The sequence below is a fragment of the Monodelphis domestica genome, chromosome 3, assembly GCF_027887165.1.
Source record: "Monodelphis domestica isolate mMonDom1 chromosome 3, mMonDom1.pri, whole genome shotgun sequence".
NCBI lineage: Eukaryota > Metazoa > Chordata > Mammalia > Didelphimorphia > Didelphidae > Monodelphis > Monodelphis domestica.
In genome coordinates this window covers 398,096,355-398,123,271 of record NC_077229.1, presented here as the reverse complement: position 1 = coordinate 398,123,271, position 26,917 = coordinate 398,096,355, and the positions used below count along the sequence as shown (strand labels likewise).

Genomic DNA, 26,917 nt, shown 5'->3' with positions numbered 1-26,917 from the left:
AATTCAAAATTGCCCAAGCAAGCAGGACTAAGTAACTAAGATCTCATTCTAACTACTGATCACAGCATGGAAGAGGACGTCTTACGAAATACTGGGGGGATCAAAAGCAGTCTTGATGACACCAGCATAAATGGCCAGAATTGAGAGGATCACACAGGCCAGAAATACCAAGGCGAGCTTATTGACATATTTTACTCCTACAAACACCACCATAGCCATCAGGGCGAGCGTGCAGGTTCCATAAACTCGCATATTGTTGAGCATGGCGACATTTTCTCCTTCACCATCTTCTGAATGAAATATAGCAGCACTTGGAGAAATATAAGTCTGCAGAAAAGGAAAAACACACATGCACATGAAAATTCCTCAGAAAGGTATATTTTTCTCCCTTTTCAAAAGAACAAAATTCTTCAATGCATCCCAAACAAACAACTTTTCTAAGGGATATCCTATAACTTTAATTTCATCAGTTAAGTTTTCTGCCCCAATAACTAACTTATCACTGCTTCTTTGATCAGAAAAAATTAGGGCAAAAAAAAAGGAGGGTCACTATATCTAGCAGTCTTTTCTGACCCCAAAATTCCCATCCATTAAAAAGCAATCTGGGGCAGCTGGGTGGCTCAGTGGATTGAGAACCAGGTCTGGAGATTGTAGGTCCTGGGTTCAAATCTGGCCTCAGACACTTTCCAGTTGGGTAACCCTGGCCACTCTTCTGCCTTGGAACCAATACACAGTAATGATTCCAAGAAGGAAGGTAAGGATTTAAAAAAAAAATCAATCCACTCATCTCTAATCTCTACCTTGTGACAGCTCATCCATCCTTCACAAACTGACCCTAATGCTACCTCCACCATGAAACCTTCCCTCATCTCAATCCCTTCTCCGTGTGTGAATAATCTCTTCTTCATTTGAAGAGCATTTTGCACTCCTTTTAGGTACAAGTAGTCTGATCTGTATCTTTTATGACCTCCATTAGACTGTTGCAATAACTTACTGTTATCACTAAATCTTGCTCTATAGGTATATAAAGAATTTATTAAGCATTTCCAATGTGCCTGGCATGGAACTAGTGCAACGTATCAGACACAAAAGGGTACTTAGTAAGTATATAAATTGGGGAATTTTTAACCGGCAAGGTATCTGATTAGTAAGACAATGGGCCTTCTGGGCTTGGGTACATTAATTCGTGTAAACCTAATGGGCTTTTTGAACTGTTTCACATAATTGAAGAAATGTATTCTCAGGTCAGCGGTTTGGGCTATTACACAGAGGTGGTAATTAATACTGAGAGAATGGATTACTATATTACCAAAGGGCAAGCTGTTATTTTTCAAAAAGTACTTGAGACTAAAGCAAATGTAAACTCAAAGGAATTTTAGGGCCTTCAAACCCAATCATCTCCTTTTAGAGTTGAGAAAACGGATTCCCGGAGAGGGAAATTGATTGGCCCCGGGTCACACACTAAGTAGCACAGTAAAGATTCAGAACCCCTGGTCTTCCATTCCAACAGACCTCTTCAAGTCAAGTCAGAAAAGGAGGCTCCTCTCAATGGTTTGCACACAGAAGGCCAAAGGAAGCCCACTGTCCATCAAAAAAAGGAAAAATTAGGAAGTGTCATAATTAACCCCCTGAATAGCTCTTTATGATTAAAGAACAGTTCCATATCCATTATCTCAGTTGATACTCATAGCAATTCTGATGTTCAGTTTTTTAGTCATATCTGACTCTTTGTGACCCTCTTTGGGGTTTTCCTGGGCAAAGATGCTGAAATAGCATGCCATTTCCTTCTCAGGCTCATTTTACGGAAGAGAAAAACTGAGGCTAAGAGGGTTAAGTGACTTACCCAGGGTCATACAGTAGTAAATGTCTAAGGACAGATTTGAATGCAGGTAGACTGACCACAGGCCTGGCCCTCTACCCATGTACCACCTAGCTGCCCTTACATTTAGTGTTTCCTTTAATGATCTGTCAGCAAGAGTTGAGAATGCTGTCCACCCTCCTCTCCTCCTCAATATTCTTATCCTTCCTTGGGCTTCATGAACCAGGCTTTCCTCCTAAAAAGTCCGTGTCCTTTGCTGGTTTATCATCCATTTGTTCTCTCTAAACTTCATTTCTACATTTAAGACAGCTTTATGTCCAGGTCTGATCTCCCTCCAGAATACTGCTTATTAGATGCATCTCAAATTTAACAGGTCCAAAAGAAAAAAAGACTAAATTGCCTCCCATTGTATTTATCCCATGAAAAACCTGTCTCTACTTCTGTTGAACCTAACATCCCTATCAATTAGACCACCACATACTCTCTCAGATGGCCACCCACCCTAAATTCAGGTCCTTGTCAAGCTCCTTCTATCTCTCTAAAGAGGCTTCCTGCTTCTTCACTTCTTCCTCCTTCACAGTATCTTCTCTGAGCCTTTCTTTCTAAGATTCAGGCCTGAGCATATTATTCCCCTGCTCAAAGACCTTCAAAGGCTTCCTACTGCCCTTGCCAGGATAAAATACACATCTCAGATGAAGCACTGAGACCTCCACAATATGGTTCTGAGCTATTTATCTTTTCTGCTTAATCTCCTACCACGTACATTTCAATTCTATCCCAACTGGACATTATTCTCTAAATGAGATATTCCACATCATGCCTCTGCTGGTTTGAACCAGTCATCCATAATGCCAAGAATGTACCTCTTTTTCTCCTATCTTTACCATCCTGAAGGCTTCACTGAGCTCAGCTCATATGCCAACATCCCTACGAAATTCCCCTGGTTCCCCCCTTCCTTGGTTATTAAAGCTATTTCGTACTCCTCATATTATCGTTGACGTAAGTGTACATTTTATACGTCCCAGGAGAATATAAGGCAGGAAACTTTTCATTTGTGTATTAATTATAATATAATAATATGATATAGTAACAGCTAACACTTATATAGCACCTGTTATGTTCCAGGCATTGTGTTAAGTGCTTTATGACCTCATCTTATACTCACAACCACCGTGAGGGGGCGGGTACTATTATTATCCCTATTTTCAGATGTGGAACGTTAAGGAAGAGACAAATTTGCCTCCATGTCTTTATACTGACTGTCCTACCTACCTGGAATTCACTGCCTATTTACCTCCAACTTCTTAAGACTTTCTTTAACCCAGCTTACGAGTTACCTTCTACAGGAAACCTCCTCCCATCTTACATCCCTCAAACTACTCCTCTCTGTTACCTTGTACACACAAGGTATCTCAATAATAAAAATATGAATGGCTCAAAACTACTCAAAACTTTAGGGAGAGCCCTCTAAGACTTTATAAATATTTATATATACAAATGGGCAGCCAGGAGGCACAGTGGATGGTGTGTCAGACTTGGGGTCAGGAAGACTCATCTCCCTAAGTTCAAATCCATTATCAGATACTAGCCATGTGTTCCTGGGCAAGTCACTTAACCCTGTTTGCCTCAATTTCCTCATTTGTCAAATGAGCAGAAGAAAATGGCTAACCACTCCATTATCTCTGCCAAGAAAATCCCAAATGGGGTCATGAAGAGACACAGCTGAAAATATCTGAACAATAAATATATGTAAATGTTGTCTTCTCCAACAGAAGGTAATCTGCCTGAGAGCGGGAATGATTTCATTTTTGAGTTTTTAGCTCCAGTGCCTATCACAGTGTATATCACTTAATAAAGCCCTATTTACTGATTGTTACTTATTCAACTACTAAAATTCTCAAAACTGCAGTAGAGTATCTCGCAGTAACCTTTGTGAGCCTCAGTTTTCTCAGTACTTCTATTATTTACCCAGAAGAGAATCTTTTGAATAAGAAATTAGGTCTTATACCAGCTATTACTTATTATACAGTGAGAACTGGGATAGCTGGAAGTCGTAGTTACCTCTAAGAAGTCAAACCATAAAAAGACCTCAAAAATCAAAGGACATTAAGTTTGAATTTCTTAACATTTCTGAGGCTCAGTTTCCTTGTTTATAAAAAGAAAAAGGATTGGATTAGATAGCTACCTTCTGACTCTAACACTATGATCTTACTTTGATAAAACTAATTTAGTAAAATGGAATTTTTTTCAATTTCATTCAATTTGAAAATTTTGAATTTTCCTCAACCCCTAAAAAAAGGGAGACATTTTCTTCATACAGTGGAATTCAAAGATAACTATATACAAAACTCTGAATCTCCATTTCATAACACTTGCTTTTTTTTAAGTGCCTAACAAATTCAACATTTATTTTAAGCTGTCCTGTTTGTGGGTTTCCTTCTATTCTGTGCATCTTAAAAATCTTTCAAAGGTCTTCTTTTTTTCCTGGCACCTCTATTTTCCTAAGGCATTCCTCTCTCAATCCTTCCACCCACCCTGTGGCCCACCCAATGAAAAACAAAGGTTATAACACCCTTGAATTTAAAAATAGGCAAGGAAAATGAAACCACTCAGTGCCCATGACCAATGTGTTATCTCTTTTTGTACTTTGAACCCATCACTTGGCTGACAGGGGATGGGTGACATGTTTCATCATAAGTATGACTATTTTTACATGTCCATTACCTCGTCAGCTATGACAGCTGAGTTTTTGCCTTCCACTCACTTAAGCTAAATTATTTCCTTGGAACCTGAAATTTAATCTTCACTCTCACCAGTGACTTTTAATCTAGAGTCACAGAATTTCTGGGCCAGAAGAATATTTTTTTTCCATCTACTTCCATTTTACTGATGAAGAAACTGAGACACAAAAAGGAAAAGGAATTGCCCACCATCACAAGGGTAAAACGTAGTAGATGCAGAACTTTAACTCAGATCCTCTTATTAAATTAAGTACTAAATGACATTAAATGTAGCATTTTGTGTTTCTGTTTTTGTAAGTCTTTAATTTCTATCTTAGTAACAACTCTAAGACAGAATAGAAAGGACAATATTCAGAGTTAGGGTTAATTGCCTTACAAAATTAGTTATATGGCTAGGAAGTATTTGAGGCTAAATCTGAACCCACATCCTCCCAATTCCAGGTTTGGTGCTCTGTCCATTGTACCACTTTACTTCCCCTAAATAAAGCATTCTGAAAGATGAATCCAGATAACCGTACATTTTGCCGGTTATCGTTACATTCAAATATTCTAATCATTAACAAACCCTTTTAACCTTAAAATCTAGGAGAGTTTTACTCTGATGCACCATCATGGTATGTATAGAGGCAACAATGAAGTTTCTCAAGGCTATGACAATGGAACCTAAGCTGGAACAGGTCATAATAAACAAATTAGAAAAGTTTAGAAACGTGGGCCCTAGTACAGATGGTATAATGGCTTTCCAAGTACGAGCTAAGTCCAAAGAGGTTCAAGAATGATGGACTTTTATACATGTTTAAGATATTTTGGGAAATGAAAACATTTTCGGAGAGAAAGAGAGACAGAGACAGAGAGAGAGAGAGAAAGAGACAGAGACTGCTGGCTGGACATTTCCTAGTTTTATGACCCTAGACAAGTTGCTAACCCTTACCATTCTTGTGGTTTGAAACAATACCTAAATCAGAAGGTAAGGGTTTTAAATAAACAAATACATGCATATATAAGTTAATAAATGTGTGTAACAAGACCAGGAACTAGATGGACTGTGTTCTGTGTGTGTTTTTTTTAAATCTGACATTTGTTTTTTGTTTTGGAGCAAAATCGGGGTAGCTCTGGAGGTGAAAGCAGCAAAAGAAGGTATAGATGATCAATTATTTAATTTTAACGTACCAAAGACAGAGATAGAGAGGTGGGAAGAAGGTGGCCTACAAGTTGACATATCGTGTAGGCCCAACAGTTCTCAAAATTTTTTAGCTTCAGGACTACTTTATATTATAGAGCCTTCTTATGCAGTCTTCCTGGGGCAAAAGTCCCTAGTGTCCACTTTCATTTTTTGGGGTGTTTTTTTGGGGGGGGGCAGAGAGAGGGGGATATGCTGAGCACCAAAGCTGAGAAGCAGAAATGGGAAGATTCAGTTTTCTCTTTTGCCCATGCATTTGAAAGCATAATAATATCATGTGAAAAAAAAAAGAACCAAATGCTAAGCTGAATTGTAACCTAATTTGTTAAGAAGTGGCAGAGGAAAAAAGGTATTTAAAGTGGTTAGAAAGAAGGAACTAAGTAAAGGAGTACTGATGGAGTGGAAGCTTATCACTGGCTTTTACAACAGAGCTATATTTAGGCCAAATTCTTAATGAAATCAGAAGGAATTATTGGCAACCATTTTCTAACATTCCTCCAGCCCCTCCTTTATTCCACCCACCTGGGTAGCTAAGCTTAGTTGCTAATATATGGAAAGATGGACCAAAGGTTCTAATTCAATTAAAATTATATTTTAGAGGCAAGTACACTTGGACAAAACTTGTGGTTGGTTGGTTGGAGTTTGGGGAGGAGGGGGGGAGTCTTGAGGGGAGTGCAGGAGAATGAATCTAGCAAGAGCAGAAAATGACTTTAGAGAAGCCTACTACTCCCTAGTTCCTGCTGCCATGATGAGAAAAAAAGACTTGAAAGATTCTTGGCCTAAGTGGCCCAGAACTTATGCCTTCCTACTAACCCAACTTCAACTAACTTGTTTTCTATATTTGGTGAGCTCTTTAGAGCCACCAGTTCAACAATCACCGTGAAACAAATGACTCACTCCTACATCTATAAATAAAATTCTAGTGTCTCTCCTGGGTCCAGTCATATGATTAACGAATTACTGGACATTTCAAACTGGATAGCTCAGAGTCATAGGGAACTAGTCTTTTCTTTAAAAACTCTTGTCTCTTTTTAACTTCTTGGTTTGTACCAAGGATACCTCTATCCATATATATTTTTTTTTATTTTTTAAATAATTTTTAAAATAATTTTTACAATACATTATATATAAATATAATATAAAATTTTAATGTATAATATATAAGTAAAAACATATAATAATATATAAATAATATAATATATAAATTTATTTTTATATAATGAGATAGATTTTATATATACAGATATACAAAAATATAAAAAATTGTAACCTTGGAGCTCTCCTAACTCCTCACTCACTCTCAACACACATATCCAGGTAATTGCTAGGTTGGACAGAATCCTGGCCTGAAGTCAGGATGATTAAAATTCAAATCCTGATTCAGATGCCTAATGTGACCCTGGGCAAGTGACTTAATACTTGATAGCCTCACTTTCCTCACCTGTAAAAGGGGAATAACAACTACCTCCCAGGGTTGATGAGAAGATAAAATACTTGCAAACTGTAATGGATTAGATAAATGCTAACTATTATCTGCCCCCTTTTCTCTAGTTAAATGTCTACTATCATCACCCTGATTTAAGATTTCCATCTGGCCTCAGACCCTTCCCAGCTGTGTGACCCTGGGCAAGTCACTTAACCCCCATTGCCTAGCCCTTACCACTCTTCTGCCTTGGAGCCAATACACAGTACTGACTCTAAGACAGAAGGGTTTAAAAAAAAAAGATTTCATCATCTCTCACCTGGCCAATTTAAATCTTTCTTTTCTCCACAGTTTTCTTAAAATACAAAATGGACCATGTTACTCACACAGATCAATAAGACTGGTGGCTATTAGGATCCAAAACAAACCCCTATTTGCCATTTAAAGCCTTTTACAATCATTCCTCTCCTCAATGCAACAATGTCATATAGCCAGAGTATCCTTCTGGCTCGCCCTCACACACAACGTTGCATCTCTCCTCTTCGTGTCTTTCATGGTTGTCTTCATGCCCAGAACACTCTCTCAGCCTCTCCCCGAGTTCCCTCAATTCCTCTAACGTCTCTCGATGTTAGTTTTGTACACATTTACGTGTGGACACGTCGTCTCCTCTTATAGCCTTGTAACCTCCTGTAAGGGCAAAGACTGCTATTTCTGTCTTGTATCCTCAGTGCCTGGAACATATCAGGTGCTGAATTAATGCATATTGAACCGTCAACTACTTGAGGCTCAAATAAAGTCCCTCCCAGGTTAGGCAGAGGGAAAGCTGTTTCTTGGCACAGTCTCAAACCCAAGACCTTCTGGAAAGGCACAGAGTCAATAGTGGGGCACTGGAGGACATGTCGCAATCAGCAATCTTCTCAACAAATGGTCCCTCCCTTTTTGTAACCTCTTGAAAGGAATGGAGAGGCAGCATAGTGTCAAAAAGCGACACCTTAACGTGAGAACAACCCAGTACCAAATCAAATATGCTGACTGTGTCAAGTCAACAAGCAGTTATTAAACATTTCAGTATAGGCTAGACATTGTGTGGCCGTAGACACGTCCCTTAATTTCTTTATGCTCTGGACAAGCCTGCATTGGTCAAAGGACTTTCCTCACCCAGGAGTGAGGAAAATACAAGTTATAGGTCTAGTCCCAATGAATGAACTGACAGCTTTTAAACAAATGATCACAGTGACAGAGAGAAAATGCATTTTCAATATAATCCAACCAACAAAAGACTTACCAAAAAGATTTCAATTGTCCCCAAAATATACATGGCTCCTGCAAAAGTGGTGCCCAGGTAGAAACAGAGTCCAACTGCCCCTCCAAATTCAGGACCTAAAGACCTTGATATCATGTAATATGAGCCTCCAGCTGTAAAATGCAAATGGGGAGAGGGGGCACAGAAGAAAACAAAATCAGCAGTGTGAGCTTACTTTAAAGACAGACTGGTGGCTGAAGTGACAAAGAAATGGGAGGGCAATTCTGTTCTCCATAAGGAAAAAAAGCTCAGGTCTCAGATTCTACATATCCCACCCCCCCCCCAAAAAAAAAGCCTTTCAAAGGTAAGGATAGATGGATCAATTTTTAAAATGAATCTCAATTATAATTTTGTAGTACTCTTGCACAAATAACAATGAAAGGGAATTAAACACATAGGCAAATCTCTTAAAAATTAGTCCTATTCCAACAAAATTAAGTGGGAGGAGATCAATGAATTGGACTTGCAATTTTAAAAATTAGAAAAAGAACATATTAAAAATTCCCAGATAAAAATCTAGTTGGAAATCCTAAAAATTAAAAGAGGAAATTAATAAAATTGAAAGTAAAAGAACTATTGAATTAATAAATAAGACTAGGAGCTGGTAATTTGAAAAAAAAACAACAAATAAAATAAAGTACTAGTTAATGTAATAAAAAAAAAGAATCCAACAAAAATTAGTCCTATTAAAGAGCATCAACCCCAAGATGTTTGTTATACTCTACCACAGAATCCTATACCAAGCCTCAAAGTGATAAAGTGACCTCAAACCAAACACCCATCATTAAAATTACCAGAGGCTGCCTGTTGTTAACCACAATATTCTTTAGAAACCTTTTCTATAATATCATTTTAAGAACCAGAAAAACCTAGCTTGACCAATTTTTTACAAAAATACTATTAATGTCTAAGAAGCTAAATGCTTGTCACTGTGATTATCTTCTTTATTCAATAGTGTCTTATTTGTATGTATGTGTTATCAATTATACTTGAAGAATTAACCATGAAGGGAATAAAATACTGGGAAAACCCTATAAATGCACAAGATTTTGTTTTAAGGGCTTAAAAAGTAATCTCTACCTCACTGGAATGACTAGTACATGAAAATATTTTTCCTATAAATTGTACCATCTACTTAGAGACAAGTTACTTGAACATGGCAATCCATCTCCTGATTTTAGATATTTTCACTGGCTGTCCCTCTGTGCCTTGAACTTTCTACACCTTCTCATCTCTGCTTTCTAGATTCCTTCCAGGATAAGTTGAAATTCCATCTTCTGTAAAGAGTCTTTCCTAGTCCTCCCTTCAGCTCCATTCTCCACACTTTTGTACCTCATATGTGGAATACTCTCCCTTCTCATCCCTGCTTCTAAGAATACCTAGTTTCCTTCCAGAATATCTTCTCCATGAAGTCTTTGTTTATAACCTAGTTTCTTGTACCAATCTCCTCAAGAGGCAATCCTCAATTCATCTGTCAAACTGATATTCCTAGAGCAGCAGGCTGACTGTCTGAACCTCATTCAAATCAACTCTAGTCATTTTAAACTACCTTAACAGTGTTATTTACAAACAACACTATATATTTAATATGACACACAATATTCATAAACATGTTTATTATTGTGTATGTTCTATAAATATACAATATGTAATATACTATATGAACATAGATAACACCATAAAAATAAGTGTAATTTATTACTTCAAGATTTTATATACTGAAAGGATGATATTAGAAACTAGGTCTTGTTACATTAGTTTAGAGATAAGAAGTAGAGAAGCTGGCTTGATAAAGAATTGGAGTTTCAAACAGCTGAGACAGTGTCAGTTTCAAGTCTGATGGTTTTTCTGCGTGGCAGTTTGCAGTCAGACTTTCTATCACTTTTTACTGTCTGAGGTAGAAGGAAAGGAGGAAAAGACCTGAAGGAGTTTAGTGTTTTCTTTTTCCAACTTGGGAAACCCTATTGACTATCTATTACTGTTTTATAGATTGTTTAACTCTGAGAAGACCAAAGAAAGACGTGGTCTTTGATTTGGTCTCTGAGTCTGCTAAAGCTAAGAGTCCTAACTTGATTCTTGTTGAAACTCAATCAGCTAGCCTTTGTTATTTTTATAACTTGGAGGCGAATTAAAAATTATAAGGATAATTTTGTTAGTTTATTTAGAATAGTAAAAATTTGGGTCAGTCAGATCAGAAAGGATTAGTATAGTCCGTGAAAACAGAAGAAGTGGCTCCTTGAGGAACCAGGGAGTTTTATTTGGGTGGAGTTAGAATCCCTTACCCTTAGAATACCTTTTGTCCTTATATATTTCAATAAATATTCAATTTTTTTATAACAAGAGTCTCTTTAGCATCCTTGTGCCTGGCCCTGAAGAGAAGTTCACTTATGAGCTTCACTTCACTGATATAAACTGAAGATACTTTGTTAGCACAGCAAGGAGAGTATTGAAAATCATTATTGAAAATCAATAATCAATCCATTGCTTTATTATTTTTACAGTTTGCCATTTATTTTTAAAATACATAATATATATAACCAGATATCATTTGTATTTGTTTGTTTATTTATAAAAAAGTGCTTTTCTCCCTGCCAAAACACTCCATGATTAGGAAGTATTTCATGTTTTGTACTTGGCATTTGTCCCCCCGCCCCCAGCCAAAAGCATACTACCTGCCACATAGAAGGTATAATTCTTGCTCATTGATCTTCAAGGTGCCTTCCAGCTCTAACAATGATTTCTGTACTGGCCTGGAGCCTATACTGGACTGGTTTCCCAAGCACTTTTTACTCCAAATCATACTGTACACTACTTTCAGATTAAAATTTCTAATGGCCAGATCTATCTGACAACATCATTCCCTTCCTTAAAAATTTCTTGACACTCCTTAATGTTTATAAAAATATAATTATTATAACATAATTTACATAATATTTCTATTGATTTATATAATACAAAATAATTCATAAATATAAGTTTTAATAAACTAAAATAAATTCTTTGACCTGGAATTCAAGACACGACAGAGTTTAACCTAACCCTACCTTTCTAGTCCTATCTATGACCTCACCTCATTACATACTTTGTACTCAAAATTGTACTACTCTTTGCATTCCAAACATCACCTAGTTTCATACCTCAACAGTTTCTCATTCTACCTCCCCATGCCAAAAAAAATGCTCATCCTCAACAATTTCATAACCTTTAAGACCCAAAGTTTTCCCAATAATTCCCAGATGGAGACAATTTCTTTCCTCTGACTTCACAACACTTTGGACTTCTTATTTGTTGTATTCTCATCTATATAATATGCATCTGTTGGGTATGTGTTTTATTATTGCTTGTTAATTATAAACTCCTTAAGGGAGTTTCTGCTAAAATGATACTCATTTGGGAATAAGAATGGTGCCAATTTCACAAAAGTAGGACACATTTTAGCAGATGCTATCAAACTAGGGATATTTTAAGTTAGAGTGAAATCGTGACTTTGTTATACAAGGACTAGCCTAAATCTGGTGAGACTAATAATTAACTATCATGTTGGCATGACCAGAGCAACATGAAATTCTCTACAATATGGCTGTGGCCTGAATCCATAGAAGTAAAGTCTATACCAGGGAATTAACACAACCTTTAAAGTACTAAAAATATTGCCCTTCTGCTCACCCCATCCCTTCCGCCTTACATGGGGTATACTAAAGTGGGCATTTGTCTGATAAATATTGTAATTTATATTTGGATTGTGGCTTCTTAACCCAAAGTCCATGAAGCTTGTATTCTGAAAATTATTTCCGTAATTGTATGTCAACATATTGATTTGTTTGGTAAATATTAATCTAAAGAGAAGTTGATATGGCTTCACTAGATTGTCAAGAATCCATGACACAAACACACACACACACACACACACACACACACACACACACACACACAAATTAGCTGCCACTAATACAGAGAGGATTCTCTAACCACTTTAAACAATGAGGCTAAAATTTCAGGGATCATATTGCACATCCTGGCTAAGTTATTTCACACAACAATAAAAACACTTCAATAGATATAAATAAATAACATTGCTTATAATAGAACATTTTTTACATACTATTGCTAGGATGCAAAGTTTGTCTTTGTTATTTTAATTGGCAATAATTCACCAATGAGTTTTGTTATTTAGACAGTGACTAGGTGGTACAATGGATAAAGCAATAAACCAGGAGTCCTGAAGACCTAGGTTAAAATGAGAACTCACTAGCTATGTGACTCTGAAACAAATCACATCCACCTTCATCTGCCTCAGTTTCCTCATCTGCTAAATTAGGACAGTAACAGCACCTGGCTCCCAATATGGTTGTGAGGATAATATGAGAGAGCATTGGTAAAGCATTATATGAAAGCTAAACTAATTATAGTTACGGTAACTCTCTCTTCAAAAGGTCATCCTTAGATGGAAAACAAATTATATGGTAATTTTTTAAAAATGAAAGCTACCTTTCCCACCTAACCCTGCTATAATTTAAGCTTTATGGCATTTGTTTTCAACACATTTTACATCTCAATTATCTTTACTGCCCCCATCCCTAAACCTAAGACCTACCATACAATAGTACACATCACCCACATTTTTAAGATTCTTTCAAATAATAAAATAAATGGTCAGATTTCCAAGAAAATAACATTTTGTTTGGGGAAAAAAATCAGGAAAAAACAATGATAGTTAATAAAGAAAATGTAACCTTCTTTTTCTTATAAAGATCTTTAAACTTTAGAAGGCCTAAAAATATTCTTTAGAATAGAATGAATCACTGTTTTATTTAACAGGACACATGCTACACATTTAAAAGTGGCACTGGAATATCGGGGCTTATCATAAAACATACTTAAAATTATTTTACATACTTACAAAAAAGCACCAAATGGTCCATAAGAAATCATTAAGTGCTTTTCAAAAAAAAATGTTAAGAAAACATCAAGAATCAAAGCAGTTAGTGTTCACATGCTATAAAACTGAGTTCAATCATCAAAAAGGGGGCAATGGGATCACTGGGGTCAGAAGGAGCCATACCAATTATGCAAGACAAATTACTACTAAAATTCAAGGGTCACCTTCAAAGGATCGACCTAAGCTCCAAGAAGACCTTGATGCACCACAGACAAGAAGACTGATGCAATACAGACGCCAGCATTAACAGGACAATAATCACTACCAAATGTGAAGGGGGGAAAAGGCACAAAACCATAATAGGGACAGTCAGTCCTGTTAGTGAGGAATGAGGAACCCTTGACCACTCCATTCCCAAAAAAACAACTAAGTAAGAGCCACCAAAATCCTTTTCGCTTTATTTCATTTAGTTCAGACACCAGATGTTGGCAACCTCTGGCAAACAGAAACACTTTTAGCCTGGACTTTGGAACAGTAGTCACGATTATAACAAGGAGAGCTGTCATCTGCTATCATTCCTCCCTGATGTCACATTATAATTAGTCACTGAACCCTCAGGCCTCCCTGACAAATACAGACTTCAAAATACATTATAAATGAGAAACAAGGTTAAGAGAATGGAATGGTCTAAATCTGTTACCTGGAACAACACCGTTTGTTGCTATGGCGCTCATAGATATTGCTGTCAGCATCGTCTGGAAAAAAAGAAAACATGAAAGGTTATTTTCTTATTCATCTTTATTATTTACATAGAGAAACATTTAAAATTACAATTACATAATAAAATTTAAATCCTAATAATTAAATGTTTACTGGAGAAATAATTCCCATAGCACTGAAAAGAGGGTTAAATAAATTATAAACTAATAGATAATAATATTTAAGTTTCTTTGAAGAGCTCAAAGCATCATTTAATTACTTGATCCTCCAGAACACTTTTGTCATCAACACCGTCTGTAAATTCTTTGACTTTATACCCAAGGTTCTAAAATAATTCCATTGAAGATCAGATAATGAGACAGAAATGACACTTCTAGATTCCTGACTCTTAAATTCCTGCCCTCCTTGGGTATTACTCCTTTCCTAATACCCAAAATTTCCCTCTAAAAATTCATAGATGATCCAGTGCTTTCTAATGCTTTTATAAGGAATGGGTACTATATTTTGTCAAAAGCTTTTTTTCCGCATCTACTAAGATAATCTTATTATTTCTGATAGTTTTATTATTACTAGAATGAATTACAGTGATAGTCTTCCTAACATTAAACCATTCCTCCATTCCTGGTATAAAACCTACCTGGTCATAGTGTATAATTATTGTGATATATTGTGGTAATCTCCTTGCTAGTGTTTTATTTAAAATTTTTGCATCAATATTCATTAGGGAGATAGAATATAGTTTTCTTTCTCTGTTTTCATTTTTCCTGGTTTAGATATTAGCACTATATCTGTGTCATAAAAGGAACTTGGTATAATTCCTTCTTCATCTATTTTTCCTAATAGTTAATGGAGTTAATTTTTTCTTTGAATGTTTGGCAGAATTCACTTTGAATCCATCAGGGACTAAGGATTTTTCCCTTAGGGAATTCATTGATGGCTTGTTAAATTTCTTTTTCAAGGTGGGGCTGTTTAAATATTCTATTTTCTCTTCTCTTAATCTTGATAATTTGTATATTTTAAAATATTAGTCTATTTCACTTGTATCTTAGTTACTAAATCCACTGTCCTCAGTCATGCATTTATCCAAAAAATACAACAAACACAGACATTTTCCATAGAGGCAACAAAATCAGTTATTTTACAACTATGAAGGTGGAAAACTCTTTTGTGACACAATTTGGTCAATTGCTCATTTAAAAACAAACCTTTCTTTTTAAGCATCAATAAAAATGATAACATTTGATAAAATAAGGCCAGTGCGGGTCCTGCTACACCTGCAAGAAAGTCAAATTTGTATCATGTGGAATTTTACATGAAGCAAGACTGTCTGTAAATGTCTTGCCTGACACACACAAGATGGGTAGGCTGTCTAAACTATCAGTACTCAAAGCCAGATGGGCCATGTGTAGCCTTTGAAATGCCTATGTTCCATCCAAACCAGGTTTTAAAAAATTGCCAAGTGTTGAAATGAATAAAATAATAATAAACAATAAAATAAAAATGAGCAAAAATACAATAAAATATAGATGATGTTCACTTGTGGTTTTTTATGTCAATATAATATAATATGTGGTCAGCAGGGATCCATTTCTGTTTGAGCCTAATATCACTGGTGTAGGCAACTTGTATTGGTTCTAGGGATCTCACAAGTCTACAGTTTCCATCTCTGTCCAGTAACATTTCAAGAATGCTATTACAGGGGCTCAGCTGGGTAGTTCAGTGGATTGAGAGCCAGGCCTAGAGGCAGGAGATCCCAGCTTCAAACCTGACCTCAGACCCTTCCTACTTATGTAACCCTGGGCAAATCACTTAACCCCCATGGACTAGCCCTTGCACTCTTGGAACCAATACAGACAAGATAAGTTTGTTTGTTTTTTTACATGATTACAGAATAAATTAACTATTTCAGTCAGGATGTACTTGTATGCAGCACTTAGCATTGAGCAACCCATCTCTTTCCAAGGGAAAAGGCAGAAAAAGAATTTTTTTAATTATTTTTTATGGTCCATGCCTTCTAGAAGTTTATGATGCAATTGAAGAGATAAGAGAGTCACAAGAAAAGGACACTTCAAAGAAAATAGAAGATTAAGAGCTCAAAGGGGGCCAACAAGGCTACAAACAGTTCAGAGGAAAGATAAGATTCCAGAGGGTGAGAATAATTAAGGAAATGCTTCAGGGCAAAAAAAAGAGGACTTTCAATGGATCTTAAGAGATGAGTAAAATCTAGGTACATGGCAGGAAGGGGAGGAAAAAGGCATTCAGATAGGACAATGTAGGCCAAACTATGAAGGAAAGGTAAGAACATATTTATTTGAAGAGTGGTATAGGGAACAGCTGGAATAGAATGCGGAGGAGCAGATTGGATAGAAAGAAAAGTTAGGAAAATGGACTGGTAAGATACAAGAGGATACTTTCTCCTACAAGTTACAGGACACCAAAGAGTGATGAGAATGACATTATCCTTGAATTTTCTGCATCATCTGCTATAAAAATGACCCCTTCCCTTTTAATTCAATTTTTGATGCTGTTTCTACTGTCTCGGTTACCTATCCCTCCTCCCCTGGTTTTGTTCTTTTGACCTCATGCTTATGAATGCACATCATTTACAAAAACACATATTGCATATATTCATCGATTTCATTTAAATCTACAGTTCATATGTAGACATATTTAGAGAGCCCATTCCATTTCCCAGCAGTCATCAATGTGCAGATGTCTCAAATATATTTCTCCAGATTGTCAATGATCTAATATATTTATATACTACACCTTAAACTCAACATACCTATAATGGAAATCTCTCCACTTAACAATTTGCAACAATTCCTCTCTACTCTTCAGATAAAATCAAAGTTCCTTCCCAATATGGCCCCCAAATGGTCCCTTTCTACTCTAAATAATAAGGTCATATGTCTTACATTTTAACTTTCTCTTATACCCTTCCTCAAAGGGTATTTTTCTGCTTGACTCAAACTGGATCATATTTACCTCCCTGTACCTTACTCCCTCCTGCTAGTATGTATGTCCACCCAGTCTCTATACAAGTCTTAGTCCTGACACTTACTGATCCAATCAATTAACCTTTCTAGCCATGGTTTCCTCATCTACAAAAGGTGGGGTTAATATTCTACTTAACAAGAATGATATGGGGGGTAGCTAGGGCAGTATTGATTCTAAGATGGAAGAGAAGTGTTTAAAAAAGGGGGGGGGGGTGGCGCAAGGATGATGTGAAGTTAATTCTAAATCTTAAAAATGGGATTTACAGTTGCAGCCAGGTAGCAGGACAGAGCACCAAGCCTGGGAGGTCTTGCATTCAAATTTGACTTTTAACACTTTTTACTATCAATTCTAAAAGAAAAGACAAGGTTTTAAAAAAAATGAATGAATAATTAAATGAAATGGAATTTACTAGAATAATCTCCCATAATTTTTCTACTTCTCCATGTCTTTCAAAAACCAGTTCAATTCTGACACCATAGATTCATAGTGCTTTGTGTTATCATTTAATTTTCAGATTCCTGTTCTGGGGAAGAAAGGCCTTCATCAATCACAAAGTCAACTCATACAGCAGAAAGTACAACATTACTGTGGTATAATCGAACGTAATGGACTTCTCCATTAGTAGCGGTGTAATGTCCCTGAACAATCTGCAGGGATCTAAAAAATACTATCCACAAGCAGAGGACAAACTGTGGGAGTAGAAACACCGAGGAAAAGCAACTGCCTGACTACAGTGGTTGAGGCGACAGGTCAGAGGAGAGACTCTAAACGAACACTCTAATGCAAATATTAACAACATGGCAATGGGTTCGAATCAAGAACACATGTGACACCCAGTGGAATCACGCGTTGGCTACAGGGGGGTGGGGGGAGGAAAAGAAAATGATCTTTGTCTTTAATGAATAATGCTTGGAAATGATCAAATAAAATATTAAAAATTTTAAAAAAAGAAAAGAAAGTACAACATTGTCCCTCCATCTAGGAGGTGTTTCAAACACTGTAGATGAGACTTCCAAAGAATACAAAAGGATTAAAGATGTCTTTGTCAACAGAAGCTTTTAAATATTGATAATTTTTTTAAATAACCATCAAGTTTCCATTTATTTGTTTCTTAGCTCTGAACAATAACACAAACTTTATTCTGCATTATTTTTTGTTCTATCTCCCCCACCATCCTCAACACAAAGACAATTGCACGTTTTGTTTTTTTCAAATCTCACTTTCTCTCTTAGAATTAATATTTAGTATTGGTTCCAAGGCAGAAGAATGGTAAGGGCCAAGCAATTGAGGCTAGGGTCACACAGCTAAGAAGTATCTGAAGTCCCTCTGACACCAGGCCTGACATTCTATCCACTGAGACACCTAGCTGCCCCTCACCTATTTGTTTTTAAAGTTAAATTGATTAGGATAATTATTTTAAAATGTACATAGCTAGATTGTATTTAAAAACAACCCAGTATTACAATCAATAAATAGTAAAAATCTAAATCTGAAATGCAGGAAATATTTCACACCTAAAAGGTTTACCCACTAAAGTGTGCTAAAAGGAACTATGATAATCACTTTGCTATACTCTGTGTGTGTGTGTGTGTGTGTGTGTGTGTGTGTGTGTGTGTGTCCTAAGTTCCCACCTCTGCCACTAACAAGCTATGTGACCTTAAACAAGTCACTTTCTTTTCCACATTTCAGCTGAAGCACCTCTTTGGTGGGATAACTAGATGATTTAGAGTCCCACCCATTTGTGAAACTAAATAAACAAAGGGATAGTTTTGTTTTCCACATACCAGGTACATGGAGAGTAGAAAATTTCATTCAGACTAATTAAAAATAGTCTGAATTAATGATGTAAATCTTAGAACTGTTAATTTTTTTGAAATTCAATTTGACTGCTTTCCTTTTATGTTATTATTTGGTTATAATATGTAGTAAGAGATAAGGAGGAGTATTAAATTAATCTACCAGCTAACTGCCCATAAACATCATTATTTCAAGAATATGACAATACAACTGAAGCAATGTCCTACTCACACAAGTACAGCACATGAATACGATGATGAACGATTCAAGGATTCCTGCTGCGCCTACAATCCATGTCAAACGAAGAAACAGAATGACTCCAAGGATGTTCTGCAGGCAGGGTAAGTATACACCAATGAATGTTCCCATTCGTGGAGCCTGAAACAGAAGGAGAATACAATCTAAGACAATATTGCTTCAAAAACTCCAATAGTGTTTGTTAAGAGCAGCCTCAGGGAATTTAATATTTCCAAAATTTCCTTAAAAGTTTTTTTTGAGTCCCCATGGAAAACAGATGGCCAACAAGGACACTGTTTTAGTTAAGGAATCTTCAAATAGTGGCCCCCCCAAAAAAAAAAGTTTAAGAATGATTATTTTGGGGGAAATCACAAACACAATGTTGTGCCTTCACTTTTTCCAATAGAGACTGATTTGTAAACTTACTTTGTCAACATTCCCATCAATGAAGGCTACATATCTACATCAGAAAACTTTAAAACCAAATTGAAGAATTATAGGTCCTCTCTTATAACCTCTTGGAAACCTTGCTTCAATTTTAATTCTACACAGAGCATCCTCTGTGCAAGCATACAATATAGAGTGTCCCAAAATTTTTAATTGTTTTAAATTTAAATTTAAATTAAATTTAAAAATGTAATTTTTTAAGCTTTCATAGCTTAATGATACCAGGGACACTTGGTATGAACATACAACCCACACCTTGTCTTATTTCTTCATCGACAGTTTACGATAAAAGGTTCATTGAATAGAATGAATAGAATTTTCTCTGTGATTGTATCTATTAAAGAATCTTAAGCAATCTCAAAATAACAGATCAACAAATATTGGATGATATCCCATTGAAGGAGATGCCTTATTGTTGAAATTTTCTCTCCTCCAAATATGTTTGCTTTTTAAAAATAAATATCCCTTGTCTTCCATTGCAGAATCAATACTGTGTATTGGTTCCAAAGCAGAAGAGCACTAAGGGCTAGGCAATGGGGGTTAAGTGACTTGTCTAGGGTCATACAGCCAAGAAGTTAAAATTATTTTTTAACTAATAAACAGTGATCCTTGTAGTCTTAAAAGAAAAAAAGAATAAGAATTTCTCAGTGAAAATACCTTAATTTCTTTTCGCTTGCTATCTTCATCCTCTTCATGTTCGACCACACCCTGACTCAGATTGGTATAATTTGCTAATTTATTAAGAAGCGATGATACCATGGGATTACTATCCATTTCTTCCTGTTTGGATGTGAAGATAATAACAAATAACAAAATGAGAACATAAATGTACTCTTCCCAATTAACAATGGCATTGTTTTAAATCTTGAGTAGTCTTCAAAAGAAAAAATTACCCCCCCAAAAAATCTCCTGCTTACATGTCAAAATAAACAAATCATACAGTGAAGGAAATTTAGTCTTTTCAATGTACAGAGCATTAAATAAATGGGTGAATGGGTAAAATCTCCAAGTGGCTATAATGCTTAATAATGAAACCTGTTGGTGTCTAGGAGGCATAAAATTAATGTTTTTTTTCTCCATAAAAGCCAAAGTGATGAATTGACTCAAGTTCCATAAGAACAACCAAGTGAATATCAATTTTCTCCTTCATTCTCTCCTTACTTCCCAATACAGCAACAAAATACAATTAATAAGTTTAATTTAATAGGCTATAATAATTCAGGGAAGGTAAATCTAGCCATTCACTTTTTTTGGCATTTGTGTGTAAATACTTTAATTACTGAAAAACTGACACTTTCTGTACACATTTTGGCTAGCTTTACTAGTCTCCTGACTTATTGGAGATAGATGGCAAATAAAATTCTTATGGGCAGAATTCATCTTTTTCCTTAGACAAATTTTTCTTTACATAGGATAGTTTCAAATGCAGAAAAGTTTGGCTCAATCTTAAAAAAAAAATAATTTAAGGAGAAAACGATCCATTTAAATTACCCTCAAATACCTAATAACCTATACAAGAATAAAAAGGCAATTTATTTCAATGAATCAACACTTTTTCTTTCCTTTACCTTTCTAAGTCAGAGCTAATTAATATTCTTGATACAAACTAGTTGTTTGGTATATTCAATGCATTAAAAAAAAAAAAGCCAGTTACCTCAAACAGAGCCATGTTCTTTCCTTCATAGATATTCTCTCTTTCCATGTCAGTATTGTTAATGAAAGGGCTGTTTTCTCTAGGGGTCCCATCTCCTATTGGAAAGGGGAAGAAAAAAAACACTATTAGTCCATTTTTAAAGGAATCTTGAGAGGATAGACACGTGGCTGAGTGAGAGTCAGGCTCAGAGATAACGGTCCTAGGTTTAAATCTGTCCTCAGAGATTTCCTAGCTGTGTGACCCTGGGAAAGTCATTTATCCCTCAATGTGTAGCCCTTTAGCACTCTTTTGCCTTGGAACCAATATACAATATTCTAAGATGAAGAGAAGAGAAGAGAAGAGAAGAGAAGAGAAGAGAAGAGAAGAGAAGAGAAGAGAAGAGAAGAGAAGAGAAGAGAAGAGAAGAGAAGAGAAGAGAAGAGAAGAGAAGAGAAGAGAAGAGAAGAGAAGAGAAGAGAAGAGAAGAGAAGAGAAGAGAAGAGAAGAGAAGAGAAGAGAAGAGAAGAGAAGAGAAGAGAAGAGAAGAGAAGAGAAGAGAAGAGAAGAGAAGAGAAGAGAAGAGAAGAGAAGAGAAGAGAAGAGAATCAGAGAGAGATAGAAAGCATTAACTAAAGTTACCTAGCTGGAGCCAACCTGTACCCAACCAAGTATCTGTGTGATCACTTTTGGGATCACCGCATCACTCCTTAGACAGTTCTTTGATTTTGAACTCCCCTGGATCAGGGAGACACAAAGGAGCAGCTTGGGACTGTTAAAAGCACTTTACAGTTTCTAAATGCAATCTGGCTCATTCTCCTTCCTATTGTGTCCCTTACTGGTCCCAACTCATTATCTACCTACAATGTCTATAAATCTACTCATCAACTAACAGTATAACAATCTGGCCACCCAACTGCCTGTTGCATATGGACGATTTGACATTTTATTCATTTTTTTTTCTATATGATGACTAAATCACTCTCTTCTACAGGATCTATTCCAAGACAGTGAATCATTTCAAAACAGCTAACTCTAGGGGGAAACAGGGGCACCTACTGTAAGAGGAATACATTTCAGCATATAACAGGAGAGAGCTTTTACAGTGGAATTTTCTATATGTAAATAAATAAGGAATTTCTAGACGGGGCATTCCCTCTACACAAAATGCAGACTGATTTAGAGGGCTGCCAACCCCAAAGAGAAATTCAGTGATTTCCCCAGAGGCAGTCAGTACGTCAGAGGCAAAACCTGAACTGACATCTTGATCCTAAGGCCAGCTCTTTTTCTCTTGTATCAATTATATACCAAGAAAAGGCAAAGGCAAATAAATTATAATAAATGATCATGAATAAGTTACCTGATTGCCCTAAGATATGTGGTTCCTGGCTTCCCAGCATGGCTGTCTTCTATTCTCTGGGTGGTAGTAACAACTTTATTTAAACCAATTTGATACAAGACCAGAAAGCAAAGAAACACAAATGTTTTGAAACTGAAACCATTAAAGAAATGCCAGTCATTTAGCATCTCTAAGCAGTTAGGTGGTGCCAACGTATATAGAGTGCTGAGACTGGAATCAAGAAGACCTGAGTTCAAATCTAGCCTCAGACACTACCTTGGGCAAATCACCACCCTTTTTGCCTGTTTCCCCTTCTGTCAAATGACCTGGAGAAGGTAATGGTAAGTCATTCTCTTATCTTTGCCAAGAAAACCCCAAATGCAGTCACAAGCTGTACACAACTGATTCACAACAAATGAAATGATTCACAACAAAAAGACTCAGTTTCCTCATCTGCAGAAGCCTTTTTCAGCTCCAAATTGGAATCAAAGATTTGTTGACTGTGCATGTTAAATCTCAGAGGAAAAGGCATGCTAACAGTCCCATTCAGCCACCACTGATAGATGAACCTCTCAAATTCTGATCACTTAAGTCCTGGCAGTACATATTTCTGACCATCCTAATGCTAATCCTAATTCTGACAATCCTCATTGTTTAAAATGGAGAATGGCTTAACCAAATCTTCTAAGGCATAGTCTGAGCAATTTTTAAGATTCGCAGAAACATAATTAAACTTTGTTAACAAGTTCTGATACACATTCCAGACCACGGCTTCTACTTCTAGAGTAGTCCTCGCAGCCACAATCTGGAGAAGCAGCTGTGGTGGAGAGGCCAGCCACTCATACCAATTGTCATCCACCAGCTAGAGCATACGGCCAGGGGGCATGAGGGAGAAAGAGATGGCAACACGGGCCGCACCAAACCATCAATATCACCTTGACCACCACTGCCCCTCAGACTGGTACCCACAGTCATCTATGTGGGAAGTGAGCCCTCTGGAGATACAGCCTGGCTCCTGTGGGCAGAACAGCCACATTGACTAAAAACACAGAAAATGTTTGCCACTAAAGTCCTTGGCACGGTAGAATGTTACAACATCAGGGTGGGATGTGATTTTTTTTATCATTGAAAAGACAAGACCATCACCCTAAGGACCAGGGGAGCTTTGCACTACAGCTACCTCTCTCAATGGAATATGAGCTTCTTAAGCTTTTCTATTCTATCCCCAACACTTTGCATTTAAAGCATTTTTTAAGATGCTTTGTTCTTTCATGTTTCTGGTGAAAATGCCCTTAAATTTTTATGACTTTGAGACGAAATATCTATTTCAACCTCAAAAATTCAGTCTTGTCAGGATACTAGGGATCATGTCATAGAATTAAGAATATCCTATTTACAAGTGTGCACGAGTCACAAACCAAGGGATAACTGAGCGTACAAGGACCACTTTTTGGATTAAGGTTGAAGTGGTATTAGAGAAAAAGTAGGGAAGACCTTATGGAGGAGGGAAATATTTCAGCTGGGCTTAAAAGGATGAGTAGAACTTCCCAGATAGGAGATGAATTAAGGCATGTGTGGGCAAGAAGATTGCTAGCCATGTATGGGAATAGATCACTTTATTTGGCTGGAGCACAGAACATGTAGAAGAAAGCATGAGACAAACTATGGTGACTCGGCTATAGAGTATGAAACTACGGATATAGATCACATCCAAGTTCCACTTTATGCAAATATTGTGATCTTGCAGAAATTGTTTTGGGGAAAAAAATACGAGTTTGACGAGTTTGTTCCGATTGGCAACTTCACTACCAGCCATGTTGCTTGGTGTTTTTGGGGAGAAAAGAATGTCTTTTGATATACTTATAAAAGATTATTTTTCCCTACATATTTAAAGGGTTATTTTGGGGACGGTGGAGCCAGGAATACCTAGAGGTCTATAAGAACTGATAGGAAAGGCTGTGGCTAAGACTCTGGACCTGGTGTGAGTGAGTAAAACCTAAGCAGATTTTGAGTTTATTTAAAGGGAAAACTTCCTGGAAGAGCTGCCTCAAAATGGAATCGGCTCCCTAAAGCAATAGGGTAAAAGCCCCCTGGGCAAATCACCTTTACTTCACCTCTAAACTTTCCAGGTTGCTTCTCTAAAATGGAAATAATAATAGTAACCCCCTCCTAATTTTTCTGCGAGTATAAAATATTTGTAGAGAAAAGGGAAGGGTGAGGAAGTGTCTATAATCATCTACTATGTGCCAGGTACTTTGTTAAGAACTTAAACATCTCATTTGAATATTTGCATGTTATAGCTATATAGCTCTTGTGTTTTGAGAGAGCATGCCTTATCTCATCCATGACCCCAACAAAGAGGCTACTATCTTCTGGTTGTTATTGCTATTTCAGGGACAGAACACTTCCCACAAATCTAAACATTATGACTGGAAAGATTTTTCCTAATAAATTGAATAAGAGAGTTGTTTTGGGCACCTCTCCCAAGACCACTGTGAAACTTGGGATAAATTATTTTATTTTCTCTGGATCTCCATTTTTAATCTGAAAAATAAATTAGGCTGGACTAGATAATCTCTTCAATTTGAGCATTCAATAATTTTATGTTATAAATGGAATGCATTACTGATGCCAAGCACACTATAAATGAAATAATCAATCTCCAATTTATTTTTTCAACTAAGAAATTCCCTAAATGGAAATCTCACAGTGAGGATAGACCAATTTTTATCTTTCTTTAAAAAACTAACTATTGGGGCAGCTAGGTGGCTCAATGAATTGAGAGACAGGGGGTTAGGGGTTCAAATTTAACTTTAGACACTTCCTAGTTCTATGACCTTGGACAAGTCACTAAACCTCCATTTCCTAGCCCTTCCTGCTCTTCTGCCTTGCAATCCAAATTTGCTCCTGCCCAAGAATACAAATTCCTATCCCCAAACAGCTTAACCAAGAAGCTAAGAGCAGGAACTAGTTGTTGTTTATTTCATCTCCTTGTAAAAGACCTTTTCCTCCTCTTCATTTATCCACAATGCCTGCAACTGTCCCCATTTATATTGAACATTCCTTGGATATCTATGTATGTTGTCTCTCCTCTTGGGATGGGGGGGGGGGGGGGAGGAGGGAATAAGCATTTACAAAGCACTTACTATTTGCCATTTTCTTTATTAAGCACTTTATAATCATTTGGTTTCCCTTAAATCCTTACAAAAAATCATTTTATTTTGAACTTAGGTCTTCCTAACTCTGGGTCCAGCCAGATCTCTTTCCAATCCATCTGACATCACCAGCACTTAACACAGTGCCTGACCCATAATAAAGTTTAAGATAAAAAAAAAATCTTTAAAGACCAAACTACTGACTAGAGTCCATCTTAAAGAAGTAAAAAAGATTCGTCAACAAATTTGGTATATCTTATTAAAATGAAAAGAGAAACACATAGATTCCCCATAGATTTTGTTTTACAAAAAAACACCTATCTGCACAAAATTATTTACATAGAAAAATGATTTCCTGTAGAATAAACTCAGGAACCTACTATGTGAATGCCTGTGGCAAATGGCACTGAGCTACAAAACACTCCACAGCCTACCACAGGTTCTGTCAGTAAAGGTCAATAAGCCCCAGGAAATCAGGAATGGTTCTCCCTCTTGTCCTTACCTGAACTCTGCACTTCCTCTCTGTACCCCATAGGTTTCAAAAAGCATTTACTAAGCACCTACTGTTTATCAGGTGTTTAATGAAAGAAGAAACCCAGAGGGCAAAACCCTCATGAAATTCATATGGTCCAGTGGCTTTGCTTTCCGAAGGCTTAATTTAAGGCAAAGATTAAAGTTGGAGAAACTATAGATTTTCTAAAGCAAGCGCTACTTTAACTAGTCCAAATGCCCTGGCTTTCAGACATCCCTGGAAAAGTAAACAATGCCCTACCACTGTGGTCACATAGCTAATAAATGCCAGAACCTTGCCTCACATCCAAATCCAGCAAGTCCAGGTCTGGTGTGTCGTGGCCACTACCGCCAAGGGCTTGCAGAAAAACTCCTCATATCCTATAGCTTGTCTTTCTTTCAGAACAATTCTGCAAGATGAAGAGTGTAGACATTCCACATTAAAAGATAGAGAAACTGAGCCTCAAAAGCGTAGTCCAACATATACCTTAACAAAAATGCCGACTAGCTGTACACAATGAGCAATTTTTTTTTCATGGAAAAGCCTACGTGAAGTTATGACAAGAGAAAGGAGTAGGACCAAGAGAATATTATTCTATACAGTTACAGAATTATTGTGAATGCCCATAAAAGACATTTATATTTTTGTGTATGTGAACTGATTCCTTCTCTAGTAGAGGAAAGGAAGCTGGGAATTCTTATCTAACTTACAACAAATTTCTTAAAATACTGATTAG

At 36.6% G+C, this 26,917-nt stretch overlaps 1 protein-coding gene across 8 annotated transcripts in view; it reads right to left on the bottom strand.

The window, feature by feature from the left end:
- SLC12A7 (solute carrier family 12 member 7) overlaps nt 1-26,917 on the bottom strand; it is a 297,083-nt gene that overhangs the window by 64,786 nt on the left and 205,380 nt on the right. For 7 of the 8 annotated variants that reach the window (XM_056824325.1, XM_056824328.1, XM_056824329.1 and 4 more), the window contains exons 2-7: nt 21,201-21,295; nt 20,204-20,326; nt 19,094-19,240; nt 14,046-14,100; nt 8,449-8,579; nt 86-327 (exon numbers count right to left, since the gene is read on the bottom strand). In XM_056824325.1, the coding sequence (XP_056680303.1) occupies nt 86-327; nt 8,449-8,579; nt 14,046-14,100; nt 19,094-19,240; nt 20,204-20,326; nt 21,201-21,295 (793 nt within the window). Of the gene's footprint in view, nt 1-85; nt 328-8,448; nt 8,580-14,045; nt 14,101-19,093; nt 19,241-20,203; nt 20,327-21,200; nt 21,296-22,536; nt 22,610-26,917 lie in introns of all 8 variants that reach the window. The other variant, XM_056824331.1, reaches the window with a different exon arrangement.